The 25,337-nt window shown below is 36.0% G+C and overlaps 1 protein-coding gene across 4 annotated transcripts; it reads right to left on the minus strand.

Moving 5' to 3' along the window:
* Positions 1-3,077: 3,077 nt before the first annotated feature.
* On the minus strand, positions 3,078-22,615 carry daxx (death-domain associated protein). Of its 4 annotated transcripts, none has more exons than XM_052135719.1 (12): positions 22,581-22,615; positions 20,119-20,214; positions 18,426-18,731; positions 17,713-18,075; positions 16,951-17,082; positions 16,564-16,680; positions 12,740-12,971; positions 12,270-12,439; positions 11,678-11,876; positions 10,820-11,318; positions 4,666-4,768; positions 3,078-4,197 (listed from the first exon to the last, which is right to left on the minus strand). In XM_052135719.1, the coding sequence occupies exons 3-12, from the start codon at positions 18,651-18,653 to the stop codon at positions 4,138-4,140; spliced, it is 2,103 nt and encodes a 700-aa protein (XP_051991679.1). In that variant the 5' UTR covers positions 18,654-18,731; positions 20,119-20,214; positions 22,581-22,615; the 3' UTR covers positions 3,078-4,137. The 4 variants fall into 4 exon arrangements, with proteins under 4 accessions (XP_051991679.1, XP_051991680.1, XP_051991678.1 ...); XM_052135720.1 differs by having other exon boundaries at positions 20,142-20,214; positions 22,581-22,598; XM_052135718.1 differs by lacking the exon at positions 22,581-22,615 and having other exon boundaries at positions 18,426-18,677; positions 20,142-20,214.
* Between the last annotated feature and the right edge of the window lie 2,722 nt (positions 22,616-25,337).

Raw genomic sequence — 25,337 nt, forward strand, 5'->3', positions numbered from 1 at the left:
TATGCTTAATGAGCCAACAAAAATGGTTTTCCTGTATCGAGGTCATAAACCCTCAGACACAAGCATTTATAATGATGAAAATGTTAGATAATTTATAATATATTTCAAGTAGTAAAGTTAAATTCATGAACACTTAAGAAATGTTACATAAGAACTACTGATATTGATATACAGTGCATGTCAGAAAGTTTTCAGACCCCTTGAGCCTTATGCTAAAATGCTTTAATATATATATATATATATATTCACATCAATCTACACTCCATATCCCAATAATGACAAAGCAAAAAACAGATTTTTGATAACATTGTGAATTTATTAAAAATAAATACTGATATCACATTGACATATGTATTCTATGACACTTGAAATTTAGCTCAGGTGCATCCCATTTCTCTGGATCATCTTTGAGATGTCCACCTGTGGCAAATTCAATTGAATGGATATGAATTAGAAAGGCACACAACTGTCTATATAACGTCTTACAGCTGAAAATGCATATCAGAGCAAAAACCAAGCCATGCAAGTGAAAGGATCTGCCTGCAGAGCTCAGAGACAGGATTGTGTCGAGGCACAGATCTGGGGAAGGCTACAAAAGAATTTCGGCTGCATTGAAGGTTCCCAAGAGCACGCTAGCCTCCATAATTTGTAAATGGAAGAAGTTTGGAACAACTAGGACACTTCCTAGAGCTGGCCTCCCAGCCAAACTGAGCAATCGGGGGAGAAGGGCCTTGGTAAGAGAGGTGACCAAGAACCCGAAGGTCACTCTGTTTGTGCTCAAGAGATCATGTGTGGAGAAACCTGCAGAAAGACAACCATCACTGCAACACTCCACCGATCTGGGCTTTATGGCAGAGTGGCCCGACGGAAGCCTCTCCTCAGTGCAAGAAACATGAAAGCAGCTAAAGGACTCTCAGACTGTGAGAACCAGATTCTCTGGTCTGATGAAATGAAGATTAAACTGTTTGGCCTCAATTCCAAGCATCAAGTCTGGAGGAAACCAGGCACCGTTCGTCAACTTCACGATACCATCCCAACGGTGAAGCATGGTGGCGGTAGCGTCATGCTGTGGGGGTGTTTTTCAGCGGCAGGGACTTGGGGACTGGTCAGGGTTGAAGGAAATCCGAACACAGTATTATACAGAGATATCCTTAATGAAAACCTTGTCCAGAGCACTCAGGACCTCAGACTGGGCTGACAGGACAATGACCCTAAGCACAAAGCCAAGACAACGCAAGAGTGGCTTAAGGACAACTCTGTGAATATCCAGCCAGATCCCGGACTTGAACCCAATCGAACATCTCTAGAGACACCTGAAAATAGCTGTCTACCGATGGTCCCCATCCAACCTGACGGAGCTTGAGAGGATCTGCAGAGAAGAATGGCAGAAAATCCCCAAATCCAGGTGTGCAAAGCTTGTCGCATCATACCTAAAAAGACTTCAGGCTGTAATCGCTGCCAAAGGTGCTTCAACTAAATACTGAGTTAAGGGTCTGAATATTTATATCCATGTGATATTTCATTTTTTTCTTTTTAATAAATTTCCAAAGTTATCAAAATCTGGTCATTATGGGGTATGGAGTGCAGATTGATGTGTGTGTGTGTGTGTGTATATATATATATATATATGCATTTTAGAATATGGCTGCAACATGACAAAATGTGACATAAATGAAGGGGTCTGAATACTTTCTGAATGCACTGTATTTGCTGTTATAATCAAATTAATATGAAAATTCCAATACTATATTTAACGTAGCTAGACTGAGTAATTGTATCACTTTTTTCCCTTTATACCGCTCAAATACTGACCACGACAAAACATGTCTTTTACAGTAAGTGTGTGAAGACGAGCATTTGTTACAGCTGTCATTATGGATGCTGTTATAACACTACCCTGGGACAGGTGTAACACATTTGTAATGTGCAAAATAAGGCATTAGGGTTACATTTTAAAAACTCATATATTGACACATTTTATACTATGTTTTGAAATATTTCTAATGCTTGCATATGTGCCATTTCTAACACGCCGGCTGGAACGCCTCTCTTGGTTTTCCTAACCCTGATATGAGGCATCCTGTGATGCGTACACCCATCTTTTTGTCTTGCTTACCTAAGCTTAATGATAGAAATAAAGCTAACAAACTCAAGAAGGAGCATTAGAAACCATGTTTCTTATGTAGCGGGTACAGTTGAAACTGTGTTAAATTTGTCCTCCACAAGTTTGCTTTCACAGTCAGACAGGAATGATGATTTCTTCACAATTCAAGAAAATTAAATTGTACGCCCCCTAAACAGATTTTCTCAAATAATTTCCCAATAATGTGGACTACATCCTTCAAATGTGAATGTGCACACTGAAAATGACAGTTTGAACTAGTATGAGAAGGGAAATATTCACAGTGTTACAACTACTCAGTCTACACTATATTTTACATACAGGGAACCAAACTCATGAGGTGAAGAAGGTAAAAAAAGCAGGTGTTCCACCAGTATATTTTCATTTGATATGTTTGTTGTATTTAAATATATATTTACGTACTTAAGCTTAAAGTACCACTTTCTTTTTTCTTTTTGAATAAGTAAAATGTAGAAAACTTGAACAAATCATTTGGGCACGTTAGCTTTAAAAGGGTAACTTTAGCTGAAATGTGAGTAGTTTGCATTATACAATGACTACCATAAAATAAAACTTTTATTTTTTAAATGACAAAAAACACACAGAAAAAAAAAGTTAATTTGGAATATAATTGAAATCGTATGTAAACAAAAATGTCTTGAATTGTTTGATTTTTTTTTTTTTTTAATAAGTTGATTTATGGAAGTTATTTTTGTGCATGTAAATGACAATTTTCATTAGCAATATGATCAAGGATTGAATACGCAAAACATGGATCTTAAGTTATTATTTCCATTTTGAGGTAGTTTTTTGACCAGACCTTGAGCCTTATTTATTTTTATGGACATTTAAAAAGGAACATTATTTTTTTTCCTGTTTTAAAGCTATAAAATTGGATAAAGAATGAAAAGAATGAAAAAACTCAAACAAGATTTGTACATGATCAAATTCTGTTATTTATGAATGACTTCCTATAAATGATGTCAAGTTACCTTGTGTCATACTAATTCAATCTTAAATTAGTTAAGCAGATGAATTGTAACTACATACACATTTTAGACCATGTTGATCACAACTTTAATAATCTGCAGTAGTTAACAGAAATCATTTCAATATCAAAAGTCAAGCATATGAGGACACTAAACCCTTGTGCTTTATCACCTGAGGATGATTATTTTCCATAAAACAGTTAAAAGGAACAATTCACCCAAAAATGACAATTCTGCTATTGTTTACTCACCCTCACATTGTTCGAAACCTGCATGAACACAACAAATGTTTATAGTGATCAAGTCTGTCAAGCTAAAAAACAAAAAGGAATCCTGGACATTAAAATAATACACATTAAAGTACTACATATGGCTAAAGAAGACTTGAAATATCACATGAGTTGTATGGACTACTATGAGCTGTGCAAAGATTATATAAAATTTCCCTTGTTTGTTTCACAGAACAAATAACATCATCCAGGTTAGTAACAAAATGAGGGTGAGTTCATTATGAAGACAGTAATCTAGGAATGTTTCTGAATTGGAGCATGTTAAGTAGCTCACAAATTTATGCGCTAAAGAAAAACATTTAGAGATCATTTAACAATCCACAATACAAAGACAGCACCTCCTATTATCAACATGTAAAACAAACACTTTCCACAAAATTAGAAAATTTTATTGACTTGAGAATAGAAAGCCGACTTGCCCTTTCGACTCTTGGCACAACAGAGGATCGCTACAAAACTCTCAACTAAAACCATAAATATACATAATAAATCCTCAGAATAAGAGTATTTAGAGGCAATACCCTTGTACAATTTACAAAAATACCTCTAAAGAGCCTGAATGAATAATATTATGCAATTTATTCCTTGTATATAAAAGTAAACAGTGGCATTGCAGTAATTGTTGTTCAAAAGCCGACTGAGTCCTAAAAAGTTGTTCACATTGGCAGGCACTGTTGGAGTAGGAACAGCTAACGGATTCAGACTGAAATGCCCGTTCAGTACAATATGGCAGAGATCAATCTGAATCAGAGAGCTCGATCACTTCCTCTGGGTCGCACTGAGTCGCCACGTTCACCTGCGACAAACATAAACAACAATAGTTATCTCTCTGCATTATGGGTCTTTAATGCAGTTCATGAATTGGATGGTTAAGACAGTTTGGATGCCGCTGTGACTTCAATTGCACATGTGAGTGCGCATTCTATTTTAATCCACCAAGCTGCTATGTTGCCTAGCAACCGCAAACAGCCTACATTTAGGACAATTAACTTGGCGGAACAATTCTGCCCTACAAAGCCAAAACATGGTTACTATGACAATACTCAAATTGAGATAACAGTCCAGCTAAATGTGGATCATAAAATAGTTACACACCTTTTTTTTAAGAAACATGGGCCTAGAAGCAAACCCATCTGTCACAGTACAGATCATAGCCTACAATATCTGACTGATCATAACTTAATTCTGATGACAAGTGTAGTTAATCTACATCAGTGCAGAAGAGAGCAGAATGAATATAAGAAACTACTAAAGAAAGGCATACCTTATTTTTCTTAGGTGGTGGTGTCCTCTGACTCCTCGCCCTGGTTAGATGCACCCGCTCCGGGCTGCAGCTCACACCCATATCGAGAGGAATGTCACAGTCACTGATGAAAGCAAAATGAGAAAACCAGCACAGCATGATTAAACCTGAACTGGTTGTGTTACATTCACATCCCAACACTATGTTAACCTTGCCAAAACCTCTACAGCTACATTCAAACACATTCAACATTGAAGTGCTGACTTCTTGTAAAAGCGCTAATGTGAAAATATTCTCATCCATCAACATGCCAGTAATTTAGTATGTTATTTATAAGCATGGGAAATATAACCATTGACTTTAAAGCTTTGCGTTATATGTTGAATATTTTCCATAAATTCAATATTATTTTCTTGGGGATATAAAATGTACCAACACTGAATATTGTGTTGATTTTATTGCACTTTTTATTTGGCAATCAAGTTCCCTGATTGCTAAAAGACTTTTATTTTTTTTCAAAATAAAATTTGTATAATAAATGTTGTTTATTACTAGCATTGTTATATTAGTGCATTTATAGGAAAGTGATTAAATATGATTCTTCATTCAATTACTTAATTTTTTTTCATTGAACATTTTGAGTGTACTTGACAACAGTGGCTGTGAGGCCGAAATTATGTAAATAGCTTTTTTAATTCATTTCAAAGCAAGTTAGACAAATATAAATTTAGACAAATATAAATGCAAAAGCATACTTTGTATTTCCATATGCCGCTACGTCTCACTCACAGTGTACGTAGGGCTGTCACGATTAATTGTCAAACAAATAATAGTGATTATGGCGATTAATTGTCTTACATATAATTACGATTATGACAAAAAATTGCGATTATGATGACTGATTGTCTGTTTTAATATATATATATATATATTAAATCGAATACATTTTGAATGGAAAAAAGAAAAGAATTGGATTGTTAGAAAATTCCTTTTCTTGTGTTATGGGAAATAATTTATTTATTTATTTATTTATTTATTCGTTCATGCCATTTTACAACATATTGTTTTTATTTCCATGAACGAAAAAAAAAAAAAAAAAAGGAACAGGAGGAAGAAAAAATCTTGTAATACCTGTCCCTATTTGTGCACAGTAAAAGAAACACAAAGAAAAAAAAAAAAAAAAAAAACAGCTGCTTTATGAATGGATCACCCCAATCCTCACCTCAATCACCAAACGTTTTCAGTAATACCCATCTATACACTTAATTATCATCATTTTCCTTGTAACATTCCTGTATTTTTTTCTTGTACAAATTCTTAAATTTACACACACTTTTGCAACACTTCAGTTCATAGTCCAAGGTGTTCCACAGTTTAACTCCGTAAATAGACAAACACATCTGTTTTTGTGTAGTACGTGCAAAAGGAGTTTTAAAATGATATTGCCTTCTATGGCTATCTTCCTCTGATACAAAAGCGAATACATTTTGTAAATCCCTAGGCAGAACTCTCTGCTTTGCTTTCCACATACAAATCAAAATCTTCAAATCAACCAAATCTTTGAATTTTAGAAGTCCAGAATTTACAAATAAACTGTTTGTGTGTTCTCTGTAGCCTGTCTTGTTGATTATCCTTAATGCTTTTTTCTGTAACAAAAACAGAGGTTTTGTGTTACTAGGGTGTGTATTACCCCAGACCTCTGTGTAGTAACCAAAGTATGGAAGTAGTAGGGAATTGTACAGCATATGCAAGGATGCTTAACTTTATACAAGACCCCAATACTTTTACAAACTTTACTCTTAATATAAACTATGTGAGCTTTCCAATTCAATTTATCATCCAAAATAACACCTAAGAATTTTATCTCATTAACTCTTTCAATATCAGTTCCTTCAATTACTATTCTTACATTTTCATTCTTTTTACGATTACCAAAGATCATGTATTTTGTTTTCTCCCAATTTAAACATAATTTGTTTTTGTCAAACCATTCCTTAATTTTTACCATTTCTGAACTTATATTTTCTGTAATTTCTGACAGATTATTTCCAGAGTAAAAAATATTAGTATCATCAGCAAACATCGAAAACTGTAATACCTTAGACACTTCACAGAGGTCATTAATAAACAAAATAAAAAGTAATGGACCTAAAACGGACCATTGTGGAACTCCACATATTATGTCTCTTAACTCAGATTTTTGACCATTAATTTGAACAAACTGCTGTCGATTACTAAGATAACTTTTGAGCCATTGATGAGCTGGACCCCTAATGCCACAATTGAATGATTTTGACAATAGCAAACTATGATTTATGGTATCGAATGCTTTGCTTAAGTCGATGAAGACCCCCACTGTGTATTGCTTATTCTCAGTTGCAGATGTAATTTTTTCTATGAGTTCAATTAATGCCAATGCTGTTGATCTTTTTTCTCTAAAGCCATATTGTTTTTCAGTAATTAATTTATATTTTTTTTAAAAAGTATTTAATTTTTGAGCAAACCATTTTTCAAGGATTTTAGAAAACTGAGAAAGCAATGACACAGGTCTATAATTGTTAAAGTGGTGTACATCTCCATTTTTAAAAAGTGGAACGACTTTAGCAACCTTCATCTTCTCAGGAAAGACACCCGACTGTATAGACAAATTACAAATGAAAGTCATTGGTTTAATAATACAGTCAATAGTCCTTTTTACAATGGTCACGTCAAGTCCATCACTATCAATAGATGTTTTATTTTCACATTTGCTAACAATGGACAAAACTTCCTTTTCCTGAACCTCACCCAGGAATATAGACTGCATTATTCTACAGGTGGCATTTTAACTATGGTTAAATTTATCAATTGATTTGGCAATATTTTCTCCAAAATTAATAAAAAATGAATTAAATTCTAATGAAATAATGTATAAGAATGGTCCAAAAGTGTAACGTGTTGTATATATGTACAAGCAAATGTCTCTTTGGATGTATAAAACTACGCCTTTGACTTTTGATCCAGTTTGTGAGTTTTTTCCTATTTTGAGTGTGAACTTTTTCCCTCTTGCATATTTTTGGGTCTATGCACCTGGACAATTGGATAATACTTTTTTGAAAGTCGGACTGGTGTTTGCCACAGCAATGTTTGTTACATTGCTGATTAATTCTCTTACAAATAATTGCAATTATGACAATTAATTGTCTGTTTTAGGGCTTTCAAGATTATGAAGATTAATTGTCATACAAATTGTCACACTAGTTAAGGTGTACCGTTTGAGTCAGAAGTTTACATACACTTGAAGTGTATTTCATATTTTTTATCCACTCCACAGATTTCATATTAGCAAACTATAGCTTTGGCAAGTCATTAAGGACATCTAATTTGTGCATGGCAAGTAATTTTTCCAACAATTGTTTACAGACATATTATTTCACTTTTAATTGACCATATCACAATTCTAGTGGGTCAGAAGTTTACATACAACAAGTTAACTGTGCCTTTAAACAGCTTGGACAATTCCAGAAAATGACTTCAATTCCTTTAGGCAATAAGCTTCAGATAGGCTAATTGGAGTCTATTGGATGTGTACCTGTGGGTGTATTTTAAGGCCTACCATCAAACTCAGTGCCTCTTTGCTTGACATTATGAGAAAATCAAAAGAAATCAGCCAAGACCTCAGAAAAAATTGTCTGGTTCAAACAAGTCTGGTTCATCCTTGGGAGAAATTTCCAAATGCCTGAAGGTACCACATTCATCTGTGCAAACAACAGTATGCAAGTATAAACACCATGGGACCACGCAGCCATCATACCACTCAGGAAGGAGGCGCATTCTGTCTCCTAAAGATGAACATATTTTGGTGCAAAAAGTGCAAATTAAATCACAGAACAACAGCAACTTGTGAAGATGCTGGAGGAAATGGCTGGACAAGTATCTATATCCACAGTAAAACTATTCCTATATCAACATAACCTGAAAGGCTGCTCAGCAAGGAAGAAGCCACTTCTCCAAAACTGCCATAAAAACCCAGACTACAGTTTGCACGTGCACATGGGGACAAAGATATTACTTTTTGGAGATGTGTGCCCTGGTCTGATGAAACAAAAATTGGACTGTTTGGCCATAATTGGAGGAAAAAGGCTTGCAAGCCGAAGAACACTATCCCAACCATGATGCATGGGGGTGGCAGCATCATGTTGTGGGGTTGCTTTGCTGCAGGAGGAACTGGTGCACTTCACAAAATAGATGGCATCATGAGGAAGGAAAATTATGTGGATATTTAAGCAACTTCTCAAGACATCAGCCAGGAAGTTAAAGCTTGGTCGCAAATGGGTCTTCCAAATGGACAATGACTCCAGGAATACCTCCAAAGTTGTGGCAAAATGGCTTAAGGACAACAAAGTCATGGTGTTGGAGTGGCCATCAAAAAGCCCTGACCTCAATCTGATAGAAAGTCTGTGGGCAGAATTGTAAAGCGTGTGCGAGCAAGGAGGCCTACAAACATGATTTACACCAGTTCAGTCTGGAGGAATGGACCAAAATTCCAGCAAATTATTGTGAGAAGCTTGTGGATGGCTACTCAAAACATTTGACCCAAGTTAAACAATATAAAGGCAATGCCACCAAATACTAACAAAGTGTACATAAACTTCTGACCCACTGGGAATGTGATGAAAGTAAAAAAAGTTTAAATAAATTATTCTCTACTATTATTCTGACATTTCACATTCTTAAAATAAATTAGTGATCCTAACTGACCTAAGACAGGGAATGTTTTCTAGATTAAATGTCATGAATTGTGAAAAACTTTAAAATGTTAAAATATATTTGGCAAAGGTGTATGTAAACTTCTGACTTCAACGGTATGTGTGCTTAATAAACCTTAAGAAGTCATTTATTCATATTTAAACTGGAATTATATATAATAAAATAGGGATAAGTGATTTCCTTTAGGCTTTAAAACGTATGAATGACATGTAAAATATTTTAAACATCAAAATATTTCCAAATACTTAAAATATGTCTCTCTTTTTGGTCAACTTTAGTCTTGGCCCATTTAAAAAAAAAAAAACAGTTTTTACAAGGGATGTTCACGCCAAGTCAACATTCGGTTAGCCGTTCAACGCGCCACTATTCGATTATCAAAATCACTATTCAGTTATTCTACACATGCAATACAGGTCTGCAACCTGATGAGCTTGACGAGTTCAGACAAACCGTCAGGAGTTAGGGGCTGTTCAAACATGCTTTTGTGTGCAACTGCACTGTTTTTCTATTATAGATCAGTGATACTGACATGCGCTGGACAGACGTCTTTGACTGTTGCGCTGAATCTCACTTTTTTTTCCTTTCAGCGTCTCTAGCGGGAACGCAGCATCTTTAGACAGAGTAAAGTTAAAAAGACTTTCATTTTTATTAACTCATCTCAAAACACCTGCACTGTTTTTCATTCATTGTGCTGCTTTTTGAAGAAGAGTGGCCTTCTTTAAGTGACTGTTACACCATTAAATATGATTCCAGTTTGTTTTCCACAGAGCAATTTTTCAGCGCATGATAAACGGTAAGATAGTGCTTTTCCCTTTTGCTCTGGTGTGCATATTTAGTACAATAATAAGACAAGTTCAGTGTAATTTGATTTTAAACCATTTAAATGGCAACAGTGTACATCCCTACTTTTTACTAGCCTGAATAGCAGTTATATTATATTAAATGATGCAATAGTAAAATAATTACACTAAAGAGTGTCACAAAGCAGTCGAAATGCACATATATCAATGTATACTTTGAAAGGTGGAGTGGTGGTGGTGTAGTGGTCTAAGCACCATAACTGGTAATCAGAAGGTTGCTGGTTCGAGCCCCACAGCCACCACCATTGTGTCCTTGAGCAAGGCACTTAACTCCAGGTTGCTCCGGGGGGATTGTCCCTGTAATAAGGGCACTGTAAGTCGCTTTGGATAAAAGCGTCTGCCAAATGCATAAATGTAAATGTAAAGGCTAGAACGCTTTACCCTGTATGGAAAATAAGTATACCCTAGCCTTAATACACTCAAAATGCTAAATTGTTTTGAAATATCGGCCAGAACCTAATTGCCACTTGCACGTTGCAATTTTCTTTAATTCCTTCAAATAGTATTTGGTTGAAATGCTTCATTTTCCCCTTGTAATTTTATAAAAGTCAGTAAAATCCTATTACCTGCCACTGTCCTGTGTGCCATTCCCATTGTAGACGGTAGTTTGTTTTTCTTGTGAGGTACGTTTCCTCTTCTTATATTGGCCCATCTCGTCTATGAACATAGGGCTTGGAGGTAGTGGACTACAATTGGCTGATCTCGTGAGGGTTGAGTCCTTATTGGTGGAAATAGTCTCAGTGCAGTTACTGGTGCTTTTCTGTGAACAGTGATTAGAGGAATTTGTTTTGATGGGATAAAAGCCCACTGCCTCTGACTGACTGATGTCCGCTAGGGACTGGGGGCTTTCTTTAGCATGTCTGCTATCTGTGGTTGTTTCAACAGACACCGACTCATGTGTGCGGTTGACTGGAGACTGCTGGTCATCATCACCCACCCCCTCACCCTGGTCTTCCTCTGTGTCCTGGAGAGATGATTTGATTGATGCGGGGGAGTTATCATTGATTTGCTGTTCATGGTCACTGATGTTTGTCGGCTCCTCTTCAATGTCTTCTTCTTCATCATCTGAAACATAAGCAAAGAAGACTTGTTTTCTCATCATAAAATGGGCACGTTAAATACAAGCAATGAGGTTTTCCAACCAACACAACACAACACCGAATGTAAAGTTTACACCTGGTTTTTCATGGATCCATTCACAACTGCTAGATATAGGCAGTCAGAAATGAATGTGATCACATTGCATTTGTAGCGCAAATGCTAATCCGACTTGATGCATCTCGGACAGCAGCAAAAGTTACAACCAGGTGTAAACAGCGATTTGTCTCGCCAACCATTTGAGATTGGATTACCCAAGATGGATGTTAATACCAGGTGTAAATGGCCGTAGAGTAGCTGAAAGTTAATGTTTTTCCACATCTTACCAGCCCCAACTTGTGCTTCACTGGCTTGGATCTCCTCTTCAATGTCAGGATCGGAGGAATTGTCCTCCTCATCTTCATCTTCCTCCTGCTCCTCTTCTTCCTCCTGCTCCTCTTTATTTGTCTCCTCTTCTTCCTCCTGCTCCTCTTTATTTTTCTCACTCTCTTTTTCTTTGCCGTCACTCTGCTGTCCATTAAGTTCCTGAAAATGTGAATGATGCAGAGATAAAACAGATAAGACTTTGATTAGACAATGCAGAAACAGGAACAAGGGAAACATTATGCTGAATGATCTTCCCAGTTATTCACAGAAGTCTGTATACACTTCTAATTTTATTTATGTTTGTATTTATGTTGAGAAATGTTGTAATATTTGACTGTTATTAAATTGACTGTTAAAAAGATTTTTGAACATCCTTTAAAATTACTGTATCATATTTAGGGTTCGGGTTACCTAACCCTAACAGCAGTTCTAAGAGTTAGACATGTATTTTCTTATTCTACATTAAGTATACAGTTTTGATAAGTGAAATAACTGAAACTCTGAGCATTTTCATAAAATTGTGACATGAGCAAAACGAGTCAGTTCTATTACCTCTTTTTTCTGTTTGTCTCTCTCTTGTTTCTTCCTCATTTCCTCTACTTCTATGTCTTCCTGTTTTATTGCAAATTTGCTAATGATGTTCTCCAGGCTGCTGATGGCCATGTCTCTGTTGGAGCGAAGCTTGCGATGCAGTGCTGGGTCAATTAGTGCAGGGTCTAACGCTGAAAATAACATACTGCCAATGAACTCAAGTACAGCAGAACATCCAAACAATAAAATGTCTCCAATTTAAAGCAAAATAAAGCAATATAACTGATATTTTGTTTTGTTGTTTTCTTGGTATTTTAGTAGAAATTCATTAAGGTTGGGAATGACATGAGGGTGAGTAAATTACCATTTTTAAATACGATTCAAATCAAAGTTCGAGACGTAAGATTTGTGAATCTGTTCAACTGATTCATTAAACAGAACAGCCTGAGAGGCCATATCTTCTGAAAAAGATAGTAAATGAATTGAATTACTAGGTTTGTAGGAATCTGTGAGGTGGGAGCCGAAGTTGTAGACCATGTCCAGGTGGCGTCTTTCCTGCAGTTTGTTGCCCGTCTCTCGGAAAGCTTCTTGAGCGATTTGTGTGATCTGTTTGCGGGAGAGCAGGAGACTGTAGCGGTCGCTGGCACGCTGCACCACCTTCAGGATATCAGAGTAATCCGGAGGATTATGAAGAACTTCTTGACTGTTAATGTAGCGCTCGATCTAAAGACCAAAGAGAACAAAAGTTGGTAAAGACAAAACTAAAAGCACAGGGAAAAGATGGGACTTGCAATTTTGAGTAATGGCTTAATGTTAGATTGTTATTAAACTGACTGTAACAGCTTTCCAAGAGTCAGAAATGAACCTTTTTTTATTAGGGCAATATTTCCCCATTGGAGTTGGTTTTCAGGAGCATTTTTACATTTATGAGGGTATATTTATTTTCTAGTCATATAAAACCAAACTCTGCATCACCTTTCATGTCAAATACCATTCAAAAAATTCAGAATGATCCAGATTTGGAAATCCCATGTTTTGCTATCCAGGATCAGGTAATCCATCTTACTTTTGTGTCGGTTTTTCAAAGCTACACTGGATTGGATCACCCTGATCCAGATAAAAACTTTTCAAGATTACCAAGATTAACGGGACTACATATCACAATGTAGGCTACTAGCTATGTAAAGAACAACTTGTAGAAGAGCCAGCATGGGGTCACTTTAAGTGTTTTTATTTGAAGAGACAGAAAACATCACAATAAAACAATAGAAACATCCCTTTCCTTTTTCAATTTCTTTTAAACAGTCAGACCCCTCATCTAAGCCACAACAAATTAAAATATACATTATTCACAAATACATGGTGGATATTTTTGAAGCTCTGCTTTTAGGAGTCAGATCTCAAGTCTAGAGTAAGAGTGATTTGTTCCTCTGCCAGATGAATCTGTAATTCTGCTCTTTTGGTTTCACATTTAACAAGTGATTTATCAGGCATCATCATCTGTGTTTGGGAAAGAGCACTTCTGGCCTCTTTTCGGAGCTCTTGTGACCATAACTACAGGCTCTACTAGTGAGGATCCACCTGCTTCCTCAATAACAGGGCTGAGATCCAGAATAAACACTCCTTCTACATTAGAAGAATCTGTGTCGCTTTCCTTTTCAGTCGTGGACTCACCGTCCACAACAACACCTTGAATCCCATGCAGAGATTAAGAGTTTCTACCTCCAATAATGTCAAGAACCACATCTGTATAATCACCTCTCCTAAAGGGCCTGTTGCCTGTTTGAGTGCATTTTGCTTCAGCATGGTCCTTTGTTGCCCTGGTCTTCAGATTTTTCCATCTAAATTTACACTTGCTCTGTAGTCCTCTTGTGGCCACACCCCATGGCATTCACATTTTGGGTGATTTCATCCCAAATAGCATTTTTATTTTTGTTAGACACTTCTCCACCCTTAGTAGAATTGAAATGTCCTACTATTGAGGCATAATTGTGCCTAACACCCTCCAGCAATGTGTGGGTTTCTGCAACTGTGAAATTAGGTCCTTTTGAGTCCATGGTACCACCTCTTTGGTGTAGAGAATGTAGAGTTGATAGGCCTTGGTCTTGATTGAGTTAAGTGAACACAAGCCAAAGCACATCAGCTAATTTATGTTTATTGGGTGTGTGTTTGAAAAGACCAATCACAGTTGTCTTATTCATCCTTTCTAGAGGATTTACAGAGAGGCATTGACATGGCAGGCATGCTCCATCGCCACCACCAGTTTGTAAGGAGAGAATTTCATCAAAGGGTGTATGTTGAGCATACAAATCCACTGGACCAGTATACCACTGAGTAACTGTATGCTCAGTTTCACTTTGGGAATGCTGATATTAAGTACATTGTACACCATATCAGGCCAAAACTTCAACGCAGAACCCAAAGGAGACACACTCTGTCTGTGGATGAACAGGACCTTATTGCACAAGCTTTTTCTTTTAGGAAACATGCCCAATAGGGGTTATTGACTGCACTCATGAGCATATACAAGCACGAGAAAGTATGTTAATCATGAGAGAAAGTATGTCAATCGAAAGGGAAGGCACAGCATCAACATACAACTTGTGGGCAATGCTGACCTCATCATCACAAACTGCGTCTTGAGGTGGCCTGGGTCTGTCCATGATGGGGAGAAACTCTAGGGAGAGTGTTCTATACAGAGAGCTCCAAAACAGCAGACCGGATGGCATAATATTAGGAGACAGTGCCTATCCACTCCTACCATGGCTGATGACCCCTTTTCTTGCAGCAAACACAACTGAGCAGGCATGCTTCAACTCTGCTCATTGCAAGATGTACAATTGAGTGCTTAAATGGAGTCCTCAAGAGGTACTTTGCATGCCTTAACTACTTGCGAGTGGCACCACAGGGAGAATGCAACATAATAGTTGCTTGTATTGTCCTGCACAACATTGCTAGAAGGCCAGGACACTATCCCAAAATACCCAGAACAACCTCCAGCATTCTCTCAGAGTGAGGAACTGACTGGACATGCAATAATGGATGCAAAACTACTTTTGACTGGTTCATCTCTAATGATTGATTGTTAATAATATATTGTGACAAATGTCAGTTAAAATTAAATATATGTTTCTTTGCTATTGACATCTGTTTGGGGGATTATTTTTATTTTTCACTTTACTGAAAGGCTTAATTGGTAGTCCAGTGTGTAGTTTATACTTTACTTGTATACTTTATCACTATAACGTTTAAACAAACGGTAGTATATATTACATGACACAAATTGTGTATTTTCGACCAATTTTAAAGTTTTATTACATTTTTGTTGTTGAAATCCACCCTAGGAAATTCTACTAGGATCAGTACAATCCTGATTTTTTTGGATCAAAAGTATCCCAATCTTCCTAAAAAGTTTTGAACAACACAAACTGACGATTTGATCCAGATCAAAACCAAGATTGGATTTTGGGATCGAATAAGATTTCAGAATACTTTTTTATTTTGAACAACCCATTTTCAAGATTTGATCCAATCCGACAGCCGTGATCCAATCAGATTACTTTTGAACAACTGGCCCCTGATTCTCATTCCACAAATGTATCAATACAATTCAGAACAATGCTGCACAGATTGGTTCCAAAACATTTGTAATCTGTGTGTTTCAATGTGATCACTGAACACTAATGATGTAACACAAACTCAAAGGATAAAAAAAGAAGATATTTTAATGGAGATATGTTTGTTTGGCCATACAATGCAAGTGAATGGTGACCAAATCTACAAGCTCCAAAAAGAACATAAAGGCAGCATAAAAGTAATTCATAAGACTCCAGTGGTTTAATCCATGTCTTCTGAATTAATCATATCGATATTTGGTGAAAACAGACCAAAATAACTCAAAATATTTTTTTTAACTCAAATCTTTACATCAACAGTTTCCTAGAGCTTGATGCATTCACAGAGCGCTAGGAAGTCATGGTTGTGTCTAGAAACTGCAATGGCAAGAAGTACAGTGAAAAAGGTCTGACATTTTAGTCTGTTTTCACCCAAAACCTACTGCACCGCTTCAGAAGACATGGATTAAAATATTGGAGTCATGTGGACTACTTTTATGCAGCCTTTGTGTTTTTTGGATCTTGAAAATTGTATCACCATTCACTTGCACTGAATGGACGAACAGAAAAATCTCCATTAAAATATAATAACTAAATAAATAAAGGAATAAAGAAAGGTGAACTATTCCTTTAAACCCAAGACTGAATCATTGTTTGCAGAACAGATCTTGAGGGAAGTAACTTCACAAACAAAATAAAACCTTTTTGTTGATCTCTGGGTAGCGTGTCCCAGAGAAGGTGATCTTCTGCTCGATCACTCGACCCGTCAGTGTGTTGCAGCACTTCAACTCACACAGTTTTTCATAAATCTTCATCATCTGAGATCAAAAGGAAAAAAAGAAGATCACAATCAAATCCAAAAAATCTTTATTAAGCACTCAGAAATCATTAATTGAATGAAACTTAAATGAATTAAGGACTAAATAAAACCTTTGGATGGAATATTATAATCCTAAATTAATCTAATTGGATGCCTGTAATCGAGTGAAAGACAACACAGATAAAGGACAATGGATTTCATTGAACCAGATCATGTAGAAAAGTGGGAGACGGGGAAAGGAATATAAAGCAGGAACTGACAGACTCACTTTGCGTTTGAGTTTGTGTTCTTGAATATAACTGGAGTCTTCCTTCTCTAGCTCTTCAACGCTCAACTCTCGCTCTTGAAGCCGCTTGATCTCCTCATTATATACCCTCAACAGGTTTTCCAGGTATGCGATCTGAAAGAGAGTGAAGGAAAGTATGACGGTAAATTGTTTATTTTCTTTCAACTTATTTCCACAAAAGTAAGAGAACTGAACTTAAAGGAATAGTTCACCCAAAATTGAAAATGTTCTCAACATTTACTCACTCCCATGTCATCCCTGATGTTAATGACAGAACTTGGAATAATCAAAAAGTACAAATAGGCAGAATAAAAGTAATCCATAAAACTAACTTAAAACATTTTGTACCGGGCCCAAGAATTTCTAACTGCAGCCCTGCCCACACCTATCATATCACTTCTGAAGATATGGATTTAACCACTGGAGTCTTATGGATTACTTTTATGATGCCTTTATGTGAGTTTTGGAGATTCCAATTTCTGGTCACCATTCACTTGCATTGTATGGACCAACAGAGTTGAGATTTTCTTCTAAAAATCTTTGTTTGTGATCTGCAGAAGAAAAAGTCATACATCTAACATGGCATGAGGGTGAGTTAATGATGAGTGATTTTTCATTTGTAGGTGAACTATCCCTTTAAAAGTCATAAAGTTTTGAAACAACCTGAGGGTGAGGAAATTATGACAGAACTTTCAATTTTGGGTGAGCTATACCTTTCAAGTTAAGATTGATCGCCTTTAATACCTGTCTCCTGGAAGCCCTTTTAGTTTTCTGTGATTCTGCCACCTCTTGCTGTTCCTCTTTTTTATCCTGTTCCTCCTCCTTTAAATCATTTCCATTGCTCTTGTGCTCAGTTATTCCTTTGGGAGGGATGGACTGAATGGAGCTTCTCTTCCTGGCTGTGTGCTGTTTAAGAACTGTGCATAGTTCGTTAATGTAGACGAAGGTTTTGCCAGCGTTTGCCTGAGCTCGTGTGAGGCAGCGGCCCAGAGTGTTGCGGAACTCCACCGAAGACAGGAAGGTCGGCAGAGCCTTGGAGTGTCTGGACTGAAGATAGGTCATGACCTCTGGATGATCTTGTGAGTGTTTGGAGCAATGTTCCACAAACTGGGCCAGGTTGAGTTTAGCAATGACCAATCGGTGAAGGGATGGCATTGGGGATAGGATGTCCAAAAAGGAAAAAGAAAAAACATTTATTACAAGGACATTCTAATTCTTTACTTGCATCTGAAGATTTCTGAACCCTTGTTCCAAAAAAAGAAGACTGTGACTCACAGGATATTTATAAACCCTTTCTTACATAAAATTACATGGTATGAAAAAAATCTGTTTGACAAACAGTCATTTCAGCCTATTTTTAGATAACCCAGTGAATGCTGTTTGAAACCGTATACATGTACTGTGCGGCAGCAGTATTTAAAAGTAAAAAAGGCAAACAAATGTATTAACAAACGCACCTCGGCAAACAGTTTCTCGTTCTCCGCTTGTAGGACATGAGCGTCTTTCTTTGCCGTGGCAAATGGAGATTGTGTGATGTGTGTTGGCTGTGGTTGTTGTTTCTTCAGAGCCGTTCTTGACTGGCAGGTCATTGGTTTAGAACAAGACGTAGATGTAGATGAGGAAGCTGCTTCTTCTTCATCATCATCATCGAGAATCACAATACTGTCCATCACTGCTGTGGCCATCCGGAAGGGAGAAGGAGGGATTTGCTGAGGAGTAATGAATGTGGAGGTGTCAGGCCAACATTTCAACTACACCAATACCTGTGAACACACCAGTTACTCCTTATAATTTCACTTATTATGCAATGCTGATGTCACAAGTAAACAGACCAGTTATTATTATTCTAGTGTTATGGCAACTGGCTAGGCAAGTCTGTGCTTAACATTCCCATTAACTGCCAAATGCATTTTTGATATTTTAGTCATTTATTGTATTGCATATAGAAAATAAACCCTCTATTAGGACAATAAAGATTTGTTTTACATTTAGAGATTATTGTAACACACATTTTCATATTTTAACTCCCAATTCTCATTGCCACAATGCGAGAAAAGCTGGTGATTATGATATTCTCATTACTACAATGTGGTTTATTGGTTTATATATAAATATTATATATTATTTAAATTGTCAAGTGTTTGTACACCATAACAGTACTCTTTTGGTACTGACTTTCAGTTTGATTACTTTATTTAAAGGGATAGTTCGACCAAAAATGGAAATTCTCTCACTTTGATGCCATCCCTGATGTATATTACTTTATTTCTTCTGCTGAACACAAATGGTGATTTTTAGAAGAATATCTCAGCTTTGTAGGTCCATACAATGCAAATAAATGGTGCAATATTGATCTGTTTGCACTTTAGACCAATGGTTCTCAAACTTTTTGACTCCAAGGCCCCCCACGTAGGCGATTACATATTTATATCATAAAATATTTCCTTAAAACTTGTGATTCCAGAGATGTCTAGAACTGAATATTCATCATAAAAAGCAAGCGGTTGAAGGGAGTTATTAATTTTTTTTAGCAATTTCAGTAAGTTTAATTATAATAATTATATAACCATTATATTAACCTATCATATTTTAAATAATATTAAGAGATTTTGAGGCCCCCTAGTGGGTCCCGACCCCCTGGTTTAGAACCACTATTGTAGACAACATAAATTTAATGACTAAAGTCGTATGGATTACTTTTATGCTTCCTTTATGTGAATTTTGAGCTTTATGGTTTTGGTCACTATTTACTTGCATTGTATGGACCTAAAGAGTGTAGATATTCTTCTAAAAATCTTAATTTGTGTTCTGCAGAAGAAAGAAAGTCATTCACATCTGGGATGGCATCAAAGTGAGTAAATGATGAGAGAATTTCAATTAGGGGTGAAATATCCCTTTAAAAATGAATTGTATAATGTAATAGATTAAATAACTGTGTTAATGTAATGAAAATCATAATGGAAAACAATGGTAATAGTATAAAAATATAATGTTTTGGGGTTAAATTTGACATTTTCTTTACAGATTTGGAACAATATGTAATGTAGTAAACACTATTTCTATGCAAGTTTCTAAATAAAATGTGATTTTATGTCAGATATGATCAAATTAACATGTGCACATTAAACAACAATGGAATTTCATATTTACTTGTTCAACTTTACTGCACATACTTGACCATTCAGCATTTAATCCTCCAAGACTGTCAAAATCCAAATTGTGAAGCTGAAATCTGTCTCTGACCACCTAGAGAACAACATAATTATCATGTTAATGTTTCTGAGTGTATGAGACAAAATCCAAGCACTGTTTTTGGTACAGAGTGTAAATAAATGTGATGTCTTAACCAAAATTAGTTAATTTATGGACATGTGAACACAAAGAATAAATTCTGGGCAGTGGGCACAGGACTTATCAAACTTAAATATACTAAATATATATATATATATACACACACACACATATACATACATACACCGGCAGCCAAAAGTTTGGAATAATGTACAGAGTTTGCTCTTATGGAAAGTAATTGGTACTTTTTTCATCAAAATGGCATTCAACAGATCACAATGTATAGTCAGGACATTAATAATGTGAAAAATTACTATTACAATTTGATAAAAATGTTCAGAACTTCTTAAACTACTTCAAAGATTTCTCAAAAAAAATCCTCCATGTGCAGCAATGACAGCTTTGCAGATTCTTGTTATTCTAGCTGTCAGTTTGTCCAGATGCTCAGGTGACCTTTCACCCCACACTTCCTGTTGCACTTGTCATAGATGTGACTGTCTTGTCGGGCACTTCTCACACACCTTACAGTCTAACTGATCCCACAAATGCTCAATGGGGTTAAGATCCATAACACTCTTTTCCAATTATCTGTTGTTCAATGTCTGTTTCTTTACCTACTCGAACCTTTTCTTTATGTTTTCGGTTTCAAAAGTGGCTTTTTCTTCCCATAAGTCCTGCACCCCTGAGTCTTCTCTTTACTGTTGTACATGAAACTGGTGTTGAGCAGGTAGAATTCAATGAAGCTGTCAGCTGAGGACATGTGAGGCATCTATTTCTCAAACTAGAGACCCTGATGCACTTATCCTCTTGTTTAGTTGTACTCTGGTCTTCCACATCTCTTTCTGTCCTTGTTAGAGCCAGTTGACCTTTGTCTTTGAAGACTGTAGTGTACACCTTTGTGTGAAATCTTCAGTTTTTTGGCAATTTCTGTATAACCTTCATTCCTCAAAACAATGATTGACTGACGAGTTTCTAGATAAAACTGTTTATTTTTTTAGCTTTCAACTATGTTTGATATAATGGCAAGAGATTTTCTAGTACCGAATTAGCAATTTAGCACGATTACTCAAGGATAAGTGTTGGAGTGATGAATGCTGGTAATGGGGACTGTCTAGATTTGATCAAAAATGACTTTTTTCAAATAGTGATGTTGCAGTTTTTTACATCAGTAATGTCCTGACTATACTTTGTGATCAGCTGAATACCATTTTGTTGATTTAAAGTACCAATTTCCTTCCGAAACAGCAAAATCTGTATATTATTCCAAACATTTGGCTGCCAGGGTGGGTGGGTGGATAGATGGATATTATAAACAGACCAACAATATATTTTAAATTTGTATTCTGAAAAAAAGTCTGAGACAGTAGTACTACAGGGAAGTGCTGCTATTTTGACTTCTGCCATCTTTCTGTGGATATCTAAGATGAAAACTGTATTGGTATTTTTGACAAATATCAAGGACAATTGCCTTTTTTTATTACTAACATCAAGATTTCAAGTGAAAATCTACATGATTCAACATTTAAATCACCTTTCTGCCTTCACTGGATCCTTTAAATAGCTCTGGCATCAATGTAATAAGGGTAAATATTCAATGTAGCTAGTCTCACAATTAAAATGATGTCATGAAAGTACATGCATAATTATAGTAAAAAAAGAATGAGTAAAATGCCAAACCTATTAGAATATAATTTTACATGGTAAGTCACACCACAGGACATGTCAACAAGCCAAAGACTGCTTTACTAGAAGGCTAACTTATCTTTCTTTATTTCCCTCGATTAATCATAGTTTCTGGACAATAACATGGTACTACCAGTAATATAACCACATTAAAACAGTCAGAATTAGCCACCTGTTTTACCCACCAAAAAAGAAATGTAACAACATGACAGAAGGACTCTGAAAGATTCTTACACGGATTTACCATTTAACGTTAGTAACAATAACTGTAGGGACCGTGTTTTGGGCGGACACTATATTTTACAATGGTACATTTTTTAAAGGGGACTGTGTGACTCTAGCAGCCAATCAACTACATTTACTGAAAGACAGAGACAAAGTGAGGCTGATACTAGAATTATATTCATATTATATATGAATATAAATATAATCATATTGGTTAGATTGTCTGTTGGCCTGGAAACTCAGTGATTCGGTAATACAGTTCTGTTCTTCCGTTTATCTTTGAAATGCTTTTTAAAAACGTGTCTACATAATATGCCCAGCTCCTTACAATCTTCATAAACACTTCATAATAACGCTGGTCTTAAAAACTCGTTCTTGATCAATATGTTCAGACAAAAAAGACATGAACTTACGCGCTCGGATCCTGAAACTCGGCGCTGGATGTTTGTACAGCTCAACATGATGCGCGCTGATTGGCTGGTGGACAGTAATCTGATCGCTGATTGGTTGAGTTCGTCGTGTTTCTTCTGTGGTCTGTTATTACGCAATTTATCTGGACGTTTATCAGCAGCGCCGCTCAGAGATCAGGATGATACATTTCTCAAGCTAATAAAATAAAACAAAAAATAATAAGTAATGTGATGGAACATTGAAAACAAAAACGTAGAACCACAATTTTTACATATATACACTGGTGGCCAAAAGTTTGGAATAATGAACAGATTTTGCTCTTATGAAAAGAAATGGTACTTTTTTCACTAAAGTGGAATTCAACTGATCACAATGTATAGTCAGGACATTATAATGTGAAAAATTACTATTAAATAAAAAAATAAAAATACTTTCATCAAAACAATCCTCTACGTGCAGCAATGACAGCTTTGCAGATCCTTGACATTCTAGCTGTCCGTTTGTCCAGATACTCAGGTGACATAGTCAGGTGAAAACTCATAGCTTTCAACTGTTTGATATTATGGCGAGTGATTTTCTAGAACCGAATTAGCAATTTAGCATGATTACTCAAGGATAAGGTGTTCGAGTGATGTCTGCTAGAAATGTGGCCTGTCTAGATGTTTTTCAAAAATGACCTTTTTCATAAAGTGATGGTGCTGTTGTGTTTTTACATCAGTAATGTCCTGACTATACTTCATGAAACTTTTGGCCACCAGTATATATATATATATTGTGTGCCACAAAAAAAAAAAAAAAAAAAAGTTTGCTCTGTTTAACATGGTGGCAGTATGCTCTTCTTCTACAGTTAGCTAGCTCCAGCCAGTTGTGGGGTGGCATGGCTGAAGCTCAAGGCTGGTAGGTAAGAGGTTGCTGGTTTGAGCGACATTATGCCACTGAGTAAACAACATGTCCAGCTAGACTGCTAAGCACACCTCACTGACCACTGCCTCCATCATCTTGGTCTCCACAGATAATAAACTGCTATCAACTGCAGCATTTGCCCATTTGAACAGAAAATTCACTGACTGCTGCTTACATCACTTCATCCATAAAGGTACTCTCAGTTATTTTTTTCCACATTAAAAAGTTTTACTCCTAAAGAACTGAATTTTAATATTGAAAAATATGCATAAAATCATGATCACTCACATGAGATGAGTACTCTAGTCATATAAAGTTCATATAAAGGCTGTTTTATACTACATGGGGCAGGGGTAACCTCATGGGGGCTGCCATTTTAGAATCACACGGCCAACTGAATACTACTTTCTTAATCTCAGTAACCATCTTGTTATTGGACACGTTTTGTGAATAGTGAATTTCTACAATTGCATCTGTAACTGAAAACTATTGATTTTGAATTATGCTGCAAGGTGTCACTGTAAGATGACATGAGCAAAAAGTTACTGAGTGCACCTTTAAAATGGAATAAAAAGACAATAAATTGCTGCCAAGACTTTACCACTAAAACAGAAAAGGGCACTGCATCAACGTGCACCTCAGCAGTCGATTCGGGATGGACTTTAAAAACAGGTAATCATTAACATCTCACAATTAAATCAATATCCTTTAGTTTACAAAGATTGCCTACCAAAATATTGACTCAGTTTACCCAATTAATACATGACTTGTATTACACAATGCCAACTATTATTGTATAGCTCCCCTCCATTAATTTGACCTCTGGAGTTGTATTGATGGAATTTATCCTGACTGTCTGTGATTTTTAGACCTTCAAAAGTTGGATCACAATCCACTTGCATTTTAAGGACCTTCTGAGCAAAGATATTTTTCTAATTTCCTTCAAATGTGTTCTGCTGAAGAAAGAAAGTCCTACACACCTGGGATATCATGAGGGTGAGTAAATTATGAGATAGGATTGTATATTGTTGAATGTATATTGTTCTTGTAATAAAGTAAGTATATACTATATAGGGTTATGTGTGTGTTCAGGAAAAATGTGTTGTTGTTTTTTACTCATGCAGAGTTATCTCGAAAGTGAACAGCAAAATCAACTAATTTTCAATTTGAAACGTCATTGGTCATGCTCTCTGATCGAAACGTTGATCTAATAAATTATTTTGTTTTTCAGTATAGTAATTGTGTCCTCTGCACCTGTGTGTGTGAAAGGTTCGTAGTGTAAATATACTGCAACACTGTCAGCAAGGATAGGTCTACTCCTACATTGATTAAAGATTTTACTTTTTTATTTTTATTTATTTAGAGAGATCATTCTAATGTCAGCACACTTGTAAAGATAAATATTTTGATGCAGTGATGCTCAATAATCAGGTATTATAGTGATCAGTCATACTGAACTAACTTACCAGCAGAGCTGAGTGAGGAAAAAACCTTAACCAAACTGTTTAGTACAACAGTGTCCATTGCCAAAGACAGAGGAGCACTGACACCTGAAATGAGCAAAATATAAAATCTCTTGCAGAACATTCTCAGTGATATACAGTAAATACTCATTTGGAAATGCAATTTAACCTATACTCAAATGTAATAAAATAATAAAAAAATGTATTTCATGTTGATTTAATTGTATAATTAACCATATTCATATTCAAAAAAGATTTTTTTTTTTTTTATTATTTGACTCAATTGAAGGATGGACATAAATGGATAGCATGCTGTTTGTTTTATAGGGGGCACATACTGCTACTTAATGAACATTTTTATTTATGACATTTATTTTTCCCTTGTATTTTTCA

This window comes from Xyrauchen texanus, chromosome 10, assembly GCF_025860055.1.
Source record: "Xyrauchen texanus isolate HMW12.3.18 chromosome 10, RBS_HiC_50CHRs, whole genome shotgun sequence".
NCBI lineage: Eukaryota > Metazoa > Chordata > Actinopteri > Cypriniformes > Catostomidae > Xyrauchen > Xyrauchen texanus.

Bases quoted from the DNA above. Each gene is read 5' to 3' on its own strand.
- daxx (XM_052135717.1), bottom strand. From the start codon at position 20,139: ATGTGCAGTAAAGTTGAACAA. The intron at 18,076-18,425 runs GTGCGTTTGTTA...AACCTGGCCCAG, and splicing joins ACGAGAAACTGTTTGCCGAG to TTTGTGGAACATTGCTCCAA. The intron at 17,083-17,712 runs GTATTAAAGGCG...ACTCTCTTTCAG, and splicing joins AAAGGGCTTCCAGGAGACAG to ATCGCATACCTGGAAAACCT.